At 39.8% G+C, this 14095-nt stretch overlaps 1 protein-coding gene across 1 annotated transcript; it reads left to right on the top strand.

Moving 5' to 3' along the window:
- The first annotated feature begins 2133 nt into the window (after window positions 1–2133).
- On the top strand, window positions 2134–13050 carry LOC146614550 (plexin-C1-like). Its single transcript, XM_085375913.1, has 15 exons — window positions 2134–3138; window positions 3677–3799; window positions 4695–4829; window positions 4904–5004; window positions 5079–5184; window positions 5263–5428; window positions 5664–5766; window positions 6617–6722; window positions 7069–7110; window positions 7215–7348; window positions 7867–8046; window positions 8943–9051; window positions 12107–12286; window positions 12376–12543; window positions 12940–13050. The coding sequence occupies exons 1-15, from the start codon at window positions 2134–2136 to the stop codon at window positions 13048–13050; spliced, it is 2769 nt and encodes a 922-aa protein (XP_085232039.1).
- Window positions 13051–14095: the final 1045 nt, after the last annotated feature.

Raw genomic sequence — 14095 nt, 5'->3', positions numbered from 1 at the left:
TGCTGTGTTAAAAGTAACAACATAAAGTCTGCATTAATGTAATGTATCAACGGGACACTTGCCATTTTAGAAAAGTTATTCTTTACATTTGCAATATTTTTAAACTTCATTGTGCTCAGTCACACCTGTTCGCATAAAACTTGAAATATTAAAATAGTACAAAACCTTTGATAAGTGACAGTAAAGATCAGTTTACAACAACTAAGACATCAAACTCTTGTATTTGTCTTCAATTACAATTGCAACAAATTCCACAGAACCAATTTCTCTGAAAATGAGTGCTGCCTGCTTCTGAAACATTTCATAATATGAATATTTCAGAAACATTGGTTTGACTCTGCTCAATTGCAAAACAAAGGAAAAACTACTGACTTGCATGAGATAAGCATCTGCAGAGTCCACCATTATATTGTTGATAGCAATCACGTGGGACAGTTTTGAATCCTGCTGTGCTCAACTTCCCCACATTGTCAAGTTCACATAAGTTGCTGATTTAGCTGGACATGAGTTTTCAAGTTAGCTTTTTTTTTATGTAATTGGGACATTTTTAACTTGTAATTCTATGTTATAACAACAACTTCAGTCATCTATCATCAAACTGATATAGAATAATATGTTACAATAACAAACATCTAGAATTACATTTTACAGTGTGTGGTTCCTGAGGAGGAAGAATGGGGAGCAGAGAGAGGTGGTCAAATTGTCACAGTTGGGCGAGAGATGTCGCCCAACTGGGCAAGAGATAACGTCAAATTTGCCTATACTTGATGTTACTGTACAAATGGTCCAGTGACCTGTTTCCTCTGGTAGGACACTACCATGTTGGTAGAATTTGGGGAGTACAGATTTCAAACATACCTGATTAAAGTCCTCAGGAACAATATGGACGCCCTCCACATTGGCCTCTAAGACTGGTGAGCAGTGACTGTCTATAATTCTACTGTTATGGCACCAACCCTGAAGCACATGAGCACAGAGCTCTAGGCCCCTTCCCTTAGAGTCTTTGTTGCCGTCATGGCAGTGTAATGTCTGGCCCGGTACCTCGACTGATGCATTGGGGATGTTTGGACGAAGGATTCAGCTACAAACAACACTCACAGAAAAAGCAGTTGTAGTAAATCTCTGATTGCAGCTCATCTGGTTTGTTTACCGAGGGATCTGGCATTGGTGAGATGGATGGAAGTATGAAATGCATTTATTAAAGTGACTCTGCATCAGTTAGAGATATTTCTTGAAGGATGGTCAGTCATTAGATCCTGCTGGCCCAACAAGAAGTGAAGTCATTTTGGATAACATGAGCAATGTCATTCTGATAATTCTAAGTCAAAGCTGAACTTAACTATGCATATTTATTTTGGGGTATTGTTTTAAAAAAAAAACATGATAGCACTTCATTAATTTGTCTTTAGGTCTTTGTTTAGAATGAATAACCTGTGGTTCTGGTTTCAGGGTCAAGCACAGTGACTTTTCTTTGTCCTTCTTCCATACAGTAGTAAAGTAAAGGTAAAATTTTATTTATACAGCACCTTTTAAGATGTCATGATGCTTTCTCAATCATCCAGGAAAGTAAATCTCCAAAAGTTGATTCTGTTCATTTGGACGTAGCGTTTTGTGGGAGAAACGTTTCGTCACTCATACAAGTGACATCTTCAGTCTCAGCTGACTGCAGGTTTCCCCAATCTTATGCAAATGTACTGTTTATAAGATTGGGGGAACCTGGTGTGAATGGCTTTTGTTTCAGAATCATTTCTGAGGTCATATCTTTCCATTGATTTAAGCCAAATCTGACTTTACACTAACATTTATGGAAGGTTTAAAGAATACAGCTGAGGGCTGTAATTGCGGTGATTTTGCTTAGGGACGCACTATATCCGGCTTTTTTTTTTTTTTGTAACATTGACCTGTACAGAGGTACGGGGTGGAAATGAGACGGAAGCTGCTGAGTGAAAATGTTCAAATATTTTCACTTTCGCTTGGCACGCTCCAGCCCTCCTCCTTCCAGCAGTTCTCTTTTCAGCTGCGCGCGCTGCTCGCGCTGCGCTTCACACACAACTTTAGAGACACAGAGAGCAGAGAGCCACGCAGAGCATCGCTGTGTGAGCATGTCCCAGGTAGAATTATCGTTATTATAAGATGATCCTGCTGCTCGCTCTGCTTTCTGTTCTCTCTGGAGAACTGGGTCTGTGCCGGAAGGAGGATGAAGGCTTCAACTTTGATGGAGACATCCGCCAATTCCACGTGACCCCCAACATGCTTTACATCGCCACAGAGGAGAGGCTGTACCAGCTGAGCCACGACTTGACTTTGATCAACAGTCTGACCCAGAGGGGAATAATAAAGACCGGAAACCAGCAGGATGATGTGCAGTTTCACCGGGTTTCTGACACAGCTGAGTGGAACGCAACTTTCAGCATCAACGTGTTGTTGCCTTTCACAAAGAATGACTCGCTGATCAGCTGCGGTGTGACTGACGATGACTGCGGCCACTGCGAGATTCTGGACCTGAAGAACATCTCCAAGCTTCTGCACAGAGAACACATCCAGGTGGGTCCTCTGAAGCGCAGCAGCAGGTCAGTCAGCTTTCTGGTGGATGTGAAGAAGAAAACTCAGGCTGACACTTACATTCTGACCGCGATCCAACAAAACACAGAAAAGCCCGAAAACAACAAGTGTGGTATTAATCGGCAGACTGTCAATCTTCAGGATGCAGATGACAAACAGGGTGGAGGTATATTTTCTCTAACTGATGGAGCTTCAGGCACACCTGGGATCAAAAGTAAAGGTGATGTGGAGTTTGTTGACGGGTTTCAGATCAATTCAACCATCTATTTGTTCTCCAACGCGCTCTCAGCTCAAACAAACAGAGTCCGTCTCATTTGGCTCGAAGGCGAAAAGAGCAAAACTGATACGCTCAAGTCTCTGCGGGGCGCGACTCTCAGTGTCTCTGACAGTCAAAGCAGCAGACTTGTGGCCTCCTCGGTCATCCCGGGGGAGCAGCCGGTGCTTTGGAGCGGCGTTTTCAGTGTGGATGGAGGAGATACCGACACCCAGCTAATGGTGTTTGACATCAGCCCTGATTATAGCAGGAACACTGACAGAGATCCAGACTTCTACACCTCTGTGCCATCAGAAGTGACGGTGAGAGCTTTTCAAACTCTGATTTAATGGTTCTTAATTTAATGGCTCCAGTATCCTCTGGATAAATGTCCCTTTAAAAAAGAATAAAATAACTAAAATATACATTTTAACTACAACAAAAAGAAAGTTTTGTTCTTTTGTGCGTCTTAATAGAGTTATTTTTGTAATATCATTTCAGCTGCTGGAAAAATCTTGTCATGTTTGAGCATCATAGACTGAAGAAAGATGAGAGAGCAGTTTAAGACTTTTGTACAATTGGTGATAAAATAATCCATATATTTGTTTCTCCACACATACTATAACAAAAAAAATGTTATCTATGAACCAGTTTAACTATTAAGCCAACTGTGGGATGTCCTAATGGCCACACTTCATGTCTGAACCTCATATTTCAAACTAAAATGACAAAATCAAGAAATTCAACTGACTTTGGTGACAATGCAGCAACAGACATGCTTCAGTGAGGCTTCAGGACTTTCAGTACTTCTGATGTTCAGTTCTTCAGGTCAGTTATTTCTGATGTTTTTCTGTTTCTCAGCCAAAGATCCTCAAACCGAAGGCAGTGATTTTCAGGCAGAGCTACATGACCTCAGTGCTGGCAGTGAGGCAGAGAGGCTGGATGGTTTTCTATATTGGGACAGGAGACGGACAGCTCATTAAGGTTTGTATAAATTATCATATATCAGTTATTATTAACAGAAAGAAATAAAGCTAATGTTCAGTATTTCAGAGGCCATCTAGTAGCAGTAGGGTGTCTATTGAGAAACTGTTAACTAAACAAATTTAATGCATTAACTGTTTAGGAATTACAGCCATTTTTATACACAGGCTGCCATTTTCACAGTCAGTTGAGGCCTAATTTCGTTATGTCACAACATTTCGCTGGAAGTCAACGTATTAGGCCCAAAGAAGTGTCAGTGCAAGTAAACAAGGCTGAACAAGCAAAAGAAAGCAGACAGACGGCAGAGCCTGTAGGAGAAGCCAAATCAACATTCCAGATCAAGAACATCCAACGAGTCTGAACAAGTACAGAAGACAACCGATGTGGATGTTTGCAGCAGTGTTTCATTAGTTTACAGCTACAGAGCATCATGGAATCCCAAGAAAACCCTTGGAGAAGTAGTTTTGTCGTCCTTTATCAAACTTTGAGTTAAAGAGACACCTTCAGGAATGTATATACGGAAACCATTGTTTACACTCGGGCACAGGAAGACCAGATTAGACCTGGCTGAAAACATCTCAAAGATGCCTAAAAATAAATATTTGGACAGAAACAAAGATTTACTGGATGATGGTTAACGGGGGGAAGAAAAGTGTAAAAGCTGTATAGTTTTGTTTTTAGTGTAAATTCTAACATTAACACTTGTGATCTTAATTATATGATTATCAGCTTTATTTATTTTTTACATTCTTCCTAGAGTCCCATTTTTTTCAAAGCAAGGTTGTAACTAGATTAATCACTCACACTGCTTCTGATTTGACATAAACAACCAAACAATACAAACCCCCCCACTGAGTACAGAAACAATAGTACAGTCTCTCCTTCTTGTTGTCAGCTGTCTGTGGACAAGAACTATCACGCTGCCTGTCCCACGGTGCTCTACAGGACCAGTGATGACCGCAAAGTGTTTCCCAAATTACATCTGGATCCAGTGGGTCGTAAACATCTGTATGTGCCATTTACAAACCAGGTACTTATATTATTTACTGATTATCTTAACGTCACATGTACCTGTGCTGCATTTTAAAGTGTTTGTTGTTCTAGGTGAAGCGAGTTCCTGTGTCAAAGTGCAGCACGTACACAAATGTGCAGGAGTGTTGGTCTGCACAGGATCCATACTGTGGTTGGTGTGGCTCTAAAAGCAGGTGAGAGAAACAACATGCAGCTGATGTCTCCAAACTATTCTGAACTTGGTGATCATTTCTCCTTCTTCTCCCAGCTGCACATTTGAAGATGACTGCACAGATTCAGACTGGCTGTCCATTCCTGATGAGTCCCAACACAAAATGATTTCCCACAAAGTTGAAAAGGACACAAACGGACAGGTACAGCTTACAAACACACTTGGGACTGTGATCATTTGTGGCTTTCAGGTGTTTCTCACTTATGTTCTTCATTTTCAGATTTTACTAAAAATCCACACACACCTGACTGTGGGCCAGGAAGGGCCGTCTAACTTTGCCTGTCAGTTCGTTGGAAGGTCCGGCTCGATTTGTGCTTCGAATAACCCTCCTCCACATTTCCCACAATGCACCTGCATCCTGTCTGATCGTACGCTTCCTGCTGATGGTCAGTGACTTTTCAGAAATAATTCCAGGAATAAAATGCTTCACAACAAAAGTTATTTATTGATTTGTAGTATTTGCCAAAATAAGAAAATTAAATCAGAAATATTAATGAAAGAGCTACTCTGACAGATGAAATATTCTAACTGTTTATTATTATAGTGGTACAGCTCAAACATATATACTACTAATAGTAGAGACTTTGACACTTAAGTTTTTTTGTTTTTTTTAATGTACAGGTCTGCATGTCACAATAAAATTCAGACTTGGGACATCACAGCTGTCAGAACAACTGAGGTTAAACGACTGCTCTAACATGAGTGGACCACCAAGTTTCATGTTGTAAGTCCATTAATACTAGAAATGATTCAACGACTCAGACTGTGGACAGACTAAAGTGGTCCTGATGTGATTAACAGAAAGATCAGACAATCAAGTCGCAGTTAGAAATCAAAGAGAACGAAACCTTACTGATGAAAGCTGGAAAAGTTGAACAATTGAATGAAACTGTACGGACAGGATGGACCAGAGACGAGTGGTCTTGTTGTGGGAAGTCTTTATACTGGTTTATTTCAGCAAAGCCATGAGCTTGCTCATGGCCCGGAGCGTACTTGAAAACATATTTTCATTATTAAATGTTCTCGGCAGTAAACTCATACAGCGTCCTCAGTTCAGCTGAGCTTTGTTCAGTAGAACTTCTTGGCTGAACATCTGCTCTCTTCCTGTTATTCATTCAGGATGACGCGGACTGGGTGTTTCTGTTTCTGCATGAAAAGTATGGCAGTCTCTTTTCATTCCCAAAAGTACACGTAGTTGATTCCTCTTCTTGAATCCTTTCCTCGGCATCTTGGTCCCTCCTACCAGCTGTGGCAGCAGAGGAAATGAGGAAGAGAGATATTTAACAAAATAAGACATCCTGTCAGTTAAGACATAAATGAACCATAAAGAACTTTAGCGACTGTGGCTGAGGAATAAGAACTGCTTCAGTGCAGATTGGATTGACTGAGGCGACACGCAGTTTTCCTCAGGAAGTGGGTGGAGAGCAGGCAGGTGGGGTCAGCGTGTGTGTTCGGAGGTCCAGGTGGTTATGAGTAGGAAAAACAAAACAGCTTTGTCCTTCTCTCATTCATGCACTCCTTTTTTCCCTATGGTGCTTTTTTGTGCTCATCTCACTCCTCTGTTTTCTGCTCAGGTGTCGGCAGTGTATCAAAGCTGGTTGTGGATGGAACAAAAACAGCTGTTCCTGGGCTAACCAAGGAGAGACTGGTGTACTAGTGACTGATTTTATGGATTTATCAGTCTGTGTGCTACATTATTTTAAATTCATCACTTTTTAACATTCAGCAAGAAACGTGGGCTTAATGGTAGAAAACAACATTTTTAGTAAAGGCCAGACATGCTAAGAAAAACACAATTACTGAGCAAATTTCCTACTGATTAACTTATTTTGAGGATGACATTTTCAAGTATTTATTGCTTCATCAATACAATGATTTCCATGTTTAGTTTATAAAAAATAAAAATGCTTTTATTAGCAGTTTTCCTCTTTTTGAACTAAGATAATGTTAGCCACAACAGGTCCTAGATCAGTTCTGATAGATTACAGTGCTACGCACATGCTAAGTGCTGAATCCCCTCCTGCAGGACAGAGTTTGCCAAGAGTTGGAGTCTGGGAAGAACTTCTCCGTGAGTCTGATCCTCATTGTTCCTCTGACACCTAATCCACATCCAGTATAATGTCAGCAGAAAGAAATTAAATTATCTGTTTTTTTTGTTTGTTTCACTGTCAGATCCCAGAGATCTCCTCCATCACTCCCAGTGTGGTGTCTTTCTATGGGACAAACCATGCAGTGTTATTAGGTCGTAACCTTGGTGATGTGAAACGAGTGAGGATCCAGACACACGCTGACTGTACTCCAAAAGAGTGAGCCACTGTACACATAACTAAGACGATGCTGGGAAATGACAAATTAAAGAGCAGATTTTAATACAGGGGAACACCACCCATATTACAAACCTACATATTCTATAATTTAACCCTCTCAAAGCAGGTGTTGCCGATTTGCAACAGTTAAAAACTAACAACCTGATTACCCCACATACATATTTTATGAGTTTTTTTTTACTCAGAAGTACCACTGCAGGACTTGGTTGTGCATTAGCAACAAAAAGTTTCATTTGAGCCTGAGAGGGTTAACTTTGACAGGTCAATTCTAAAATAGTTAACAGTGTGTTTCATAAAATACTAACAAATCCAGAATATGTACAATAAGAGTCACCCTTCACACAAAACAACAATAAAATATTAAATAAAGAAACAATACAAGGATTCAAAATTAAGGTGCAAAAGAAGAAATTAGTAAAAATAAAACAACAAGTTTTGTCTGTTTTCAGGTTTTCTGCATATCGTGGTGATGTCATTGAGTGTGTGTCTTTGCCCAGGTCTCCTGTTTGGGGCAACACTGGTATCAGTCTGACGTTCCACATTCCCACCACAGAACTTAAAGGTGTGGCCAGCGTCTGCGTTCTCCTCCCAGATGGTAGTTGCCATGGTGAGGCTAACATCACTTACCGCTCATCGCCATCCTGTGGCAACATTACTCCAAGCAGCAGCTGGATGAGGTAAGATTAGTTTTGCACAAAGCGTTAGCGACAGCTGCTGATGGTGGATCCAGAACTTCCAGCAGCTAATGTCACAGAAAGAGTTTAAACTGAAGCTTTTAAACTGGATGACTAAAAGGAACTAGTGCTGATAACTGATTTTGAGGAGGTGGTCACCTCTGACTAAATTCAGTTTAGTTTTTAGACAAATCAAATCAAATAGAACCAAATTAACAACCATACAATATCTGCAACACATTTAATGTGACATATGGAGAGCACTGTCTCTAAGAAATTATCTTCTGAGAAGTGCAATAAAAAAACCTGATAAATCAAAATAATAATCATCTGCAGTTCATTTTAACAGGGAGTCTTCCTGAGGCAATAAAGGCCGATAGTAAAGGTGGTGTTAATGATCCAAATCTAAAACTACTTTAGTCTTATTTATTTATTACAAATATAACATGTTAGTGGGAAAGAATAGAGACATGGATATTTTTCTGCTCCATCAAGCAATAAGCTTATTGTTACACCTTTATTGAGCTCTGCTGGTTTTCTGCTATAATGCTGTAGATCTTTCTTCCATTAAGAAGTGATGCAGCATCATTTTTATTCTCAAGTAAACTCTTAAAGAACCCCACGGTGATCCTTTCATGCTTTGGCCTTTATAGCTACAAAGCTAAATTTGTTGTTTTAGTCCATCAGACACTTTGGTCTGCATCAGAACATAACAACTAGGTCATCCTCAGATGATGACTCATTATACTCTAGTGTATAGAAATCTCTTAAACCTGCAATGGGAGCCACTGCAGTACAGTTTTACCATTACATTGAGGTGTCATTATAAGAATTATTCTCTGTGATCAAGAGTCTTTCATACTCTCTGCTCTGCATAAATGCTGCTCTGTGTTTGGTAGTGGGAAGAGGAAGCTCACACTCATGGGGTCTCACCTGGACCTTGTTGAAGGGGTCGTACACAGCCACGCCAAGCACGACGTCAAGCTTCCCATCGACAGCAGCTATCAGGTCTGCAGACACACACAGTGTAAATGGGATTGTTGTTACACATCAAATATATCATTTTACATAATATGTCTTTCTCTGGTTGATTTACAGAGGTAAAGATGTCATGGTTCAAACTTTCAAATTTTAAAATGTTCAAAATGTTGGCTGATTTCAACATGAAAGCAGAACACATTCAGACTAGATGTGTTCTTAAATGCCGTTCAAACAAACGTTTGTTCATCATTTTAAAAGATAATAGGATGAACACTAGTGAACGATGATTACAAAAGCACTCATGTTAAATGAACAAACAAATAAACAATGAACTAACATTAAAGCAAGCTTCAGTGTTTGAGAAGACAAATTAATCTGCTCCACTACCAGGTTTTCTATTCATTGTGCATGTGTATGAAACGTGTGCACACCCGGGTTTTAGTCAACTTAAAAAATGAGATCAAATAATTTCAAAACTGTTCTCATCTTTAACTCTAACCTGTACAATATAATTTCAAAACCAACTAACCAACTATGTTTTTAAAAATTATATTTTTTTAAATATATTTAAAAATAATAATAAAACATCCAATTAGTTGGTTGCATACGTGTGCACAAACTTAGTTAGCCCAATACTTTGTGGAAGTGCCTTTTGATTAATCAGAGGATTGGGTCTCTCAGCATGGCATATCTGACCTGCCTATTCTTACTTGCACCAAATGTGTAAAATGTGAGAGCATGTGCACAGGCATCTTCTGCTCATCCCACAGATTTTTTAATGGAAATAATTAGACCCCATCTTATCTTAAAGACAGCATCGTATCATATCACCCCAATAGAGCACTTTGCGCTCAGACTATTGATTCATTGGGTATTTAAAAGTAGAATGGGAAGCAGAGCCTTCAGCTTTCAGCTCCTTCTCTGTAGAACCAGCTCGAAGTTTGGATTCAGGAGACAGACACCCTCTCTACTTTTAAGATTAGGCTTAAATCTTTCCTTTTTGATGAAGCTTACAGGGAGTGCAGAATTATTAGGCAAGTTGTATTTTTGAGGAATAATTTTATTATTGAACAACAACCATGTTCTCAATGAACCCAAAAGAGTCATTAATATCAAAGCTGAATGTTTTTGGAAGTAGTTTTTAGTTTGTTTTTAGTTTTAGCTATTTTAGGGGGATATCTGTGTGTGCAGGTGACTATTACTGTGCATAATTATTAGGCAACTCAAAAAACAAATATATACCCATTTCAATTATTTATTTTTACCAGTGAAACCAATATAACATCTCCACATTCACAAATATACATTTCTGACATTCAAAAACAAAACAAAAACAAATCAGCGACCAATATAGCCACCTTTCTTTGCAAGGACACTCAAAAGCCTGCCATCCATGGATCCTGTCAGTGTTTTGATCTGTTCACCATCAACATTGCGTGCAGCAGCAACCACAGCCTCCCAGACACTGTTCAGAGAGGTGTACTGTTTCCCCTCCTTGTAAATCTCACATTTGATGATGGACCACAGGTTCTCAATGGGGTTCAGATCAGGTGAACAAGGTGGCCATGTCATTAGTTTTTCTTCTTTTATACCCTTTCTTGCCAGCCACGCTGTGGAGTACTTGGACGCGTGTGATGGAGCATTGTCCTGCATGAAAATCATGTTTTTCTTGAAGGATGCAGACTTCTTCCTGTACCACTGCTTGAAGAAGGTGTCTTCCAGAAACTGGCAGTAGGACTGGGAGTTGAGCTTGACTCCATCCTCAACCCGAAAAGGCCCCACAAGCTCATCTTTGATGATACCAGCCCAAACCAGTACTCCACCTCCACCTTGCTGGCGTCTGAGTCGGACTGGAGCTCTCTGCCCTTTACCAATCCAGCCACAGGCCCATCCATCTGGCCCATCAAGACTCACTCTCATTTCATCAGTCCATAAAACCTTAGAAAAACCAGTCTTGAGATATTTCTTGGCCCAGTCTTGACGTTTCAGCTTGTGTGTCTTGTTCAGTGGTGGGCGTCTTTCAGCCTTTCTTACCTTGGCCATGTCTCTGAGTATTGCACACCTTGTGCTTTTGGGCACTCCAGTGATGTTGCAGCTCTGAAATATGGCCAAACTGGTGGCAAGTGGCATCTTGGCAGCTGCACGCTTGACTTTTCTCAGTTCATGGGCAGTTATTTTGTGCCTTGGTTTTTCCACACGCTTCTTGCGACCCTGTTGACTATTTTGAATGAAACGCTTGATTGTTCGATGATCACGCTTCAGAAGCTTTGCAATTTTGAGACTGCTGCATCCCTCTGTAAGATATCTCACCATTTTTGACTTTTCTGTGCCTGTCAAGTCCTTCTTTTGACCCATTTTGCCAAAGGAAAGGACGTTGCCTAATAATTATGCACACCTGATATAGGGGGTTGATGTCATTAGACCACACCCCTTCTCATTACAGAGATGCACATCACCTAATATGCTTAATTGGTAGTAGGCTTTCGAGCCTATACAGCTTGGAGTAAGACAACATGCATGAAGAGGATGACGTGGACAAAATACTCATTTGCCTAATAATTCTGCACTCCCTGTATAGTTAGGGCTGGATGAGGTGACCCCAAATCCTTCTTTAGTTATGCTGTAATAGGCACAGGCTGCTGGGGGATTCCCATGATTCACTGTGAGTGTTTGCATTTTCACTCTATATATGTTTATAAACCACTCTGCATTTAATCATTAGTTATTATTAGTCTCATGCCCTCTTCCACAGTGTGTCTGTGTCCTGTCTTCCTTCTCTCACCCCCAACCAGACCAACATGTCAGATGGCTGCCCCTCCCTGAGCTTGGTTCTGCTAGAATTTTCTCCCTGTTAAAAGGAAGTTTTGAACGTTCTGTTGAATTTAGGTCTGTGTGTGTGTGTGTGTGTGTGTGTGTGTGTGTGTGTGTGTGCGTGTGTGTGTGTGTGTGTGTGTGCTTTTCAGGTCATGGTAGCTCCTGTGCTAAAGAATTAGTGCTCAACTATATTTAAAAAATAACATCACTTAAGCATCTCATCCAGACATTGACTTTATAACACAGAATGTATTTAAACTCCTTGCAGAGTCTCAGCTATGACACACCTGAAGCTGAAAGCACTTTGATGATTTCTAGCAGCACTGTGTTTCTAAAAGCAGCCAATGAAACTTTAGCCTGCTCTTTAAACATCACCTACCATCCAGAGCCTGAGTTTACCAGCTTCACAGCCATAAGGACAGGAAACAATGTCCGCATCACCTTAAAGGTAACATTGTTACTTTTGCTTTTTTTTTTTTTTATCGCATGTACAAACAGGAGTTCATTAAAGGTCAAACTTTGTTTCTGTTATTTTAGAAAAAGTCAGACAAACTGGAGATGTCAAAAGACGAGTTATCAGTGTGGGGCGTTCAAGACACACAGGAATACGGCTGTATCCTGGTGGCCAAAGAAACCAGTAAAGAGACTGACTCCTTCAGCTGTGAGATTAAAGGGCTACCCAACACACGATTCCAAAAGTTAAAGGTAAATCTTTCTTTTAAGCTATAGGCAACACTTTCATAGAGATACATTTGTTGTGACAGTAGGTCCAACATTATAGCAATCGTGTTACCATACAAAGTACACAAAATATATTTCTGATATCATTTTAAATGACTGTTTTCTAAAATAATTCTATAAATACGTGATATTGAACTTCAATACACAATCAACATAAAACAAAACAAAACTGATCAAATGAGTCTGTGGTGAGAATAGCAAAAGTTTTGAGTAGAATCTTTAAACTTGTATCAAGTCCAAAAACATCTATTAAAACATCATTTTTTAAACAGTTATGTTCAAATTGTGATATTTCCTTAAGAATAGTTCTGCTGCTCTGGTGAGACTTCACCCTGTGAAATGCTTTTTTGTATTTTCTAGATAAAGTATGGTGACAAGACAATAAGCCTCAGTGATTCTTCATCACACCATGTCTCTCCAATACTGCTTTCCCTGCTGATAATTGGACATATTGCCAGTAAGTTGTGTTGACATATTGGCTTTTTCTATAAACCCTGAACAAATTTCAATTTCAATTATGTAGTACAATTTCTGGAGACCTTTTCTACTCCATCTTGACAGCGTTCTAGTTTTTCTGCTCAGGTTAAATTGGTTACTGTTTGGCTTTTTGTATTGGTGGCTATCTGTCTATGGTGGAGGAGACGCCCAGGGAGATGAATGGATTTTGACCAATGATGCCCCTCTCTCTGTTCAAGTGTTTTCATGTTATGTCTGTTTGATTAATAAATCACTTTGATGAATAAATCTTCCTTGTTTAAAAATGTGCCATGGTGTGTTCTCCCTCTGTTTATGACCTCTTGATGTCTTTTATTAATAAAAATTATAAAAAACAAAAACAAAACACCAAATATAATAATATACACCAGAATCTCATTATAGCTTTGGAGTATGCTTGTGCACAACATCCCACAAATAACTCAAATTTCAAGAGAATTTTCTGGGAAGACATAATTAAATACCAATCATATATATATATGATTGGTATTGGTATATATATATATATATATATATATATATATATAAATGGTGGTGGCTAACCAACCGGACATAGTGGTGGTAGACAAACAGAAGAAGACGGCTGTAGTGATCGATGTAGCGGTTCCGAATGACAGCAATATCAGGAAGAAGGAACACGAGAAGCTGGAGAAATACCAAGGGCTCAGAGAAGAGCTCGAGAGGATGTGGAGGGTGAAGGTAACAGTGGTCCCCGTGGTAATCGGAGCACTAGGTGCGGTGACTCCCAAGCTAGGCGAGTGGCTCCAGCAGATCCCGGGAATAACATCGGAGATCTCTGTCCAGAAGAGCGCAGTCCTGGGAACAGCTAAGATACTGCGCAGGACCCTCAAGCTCCCAGGCCTCTGGTAGAGGACCCGAGCTTGAAGGATAAACCGCCCGCAGGGGCGTGCTGGGTGTTTTTTGTTTTTATATATATATATATATATATATATATATATATATATATATATATATATATATATTTTATATATATATATATATATATATACGAGTACAGCAT

The sequence above is a fragment of the Diplotaxodon limnothrissa genome, linkage group LG17, assembly GCF_057381915.1.
Source record: "Diplotaxodon limnothrissa isolate DT_005_m linkage group LG17, D_limnothrissa_male_GT1.1, whole genome shotgun sequence".
NCBI lineage: Eukaryota > Metazoa > Chordata > Actinopteri > Cichliformes > Cichlidae > Diplotaxodon > Diplotaxodon limnothrissa.
Note: the sequence above shows the minus strand (reverse complement) of the source record. Positions and strands in the feature narration are given on the sequence as shown.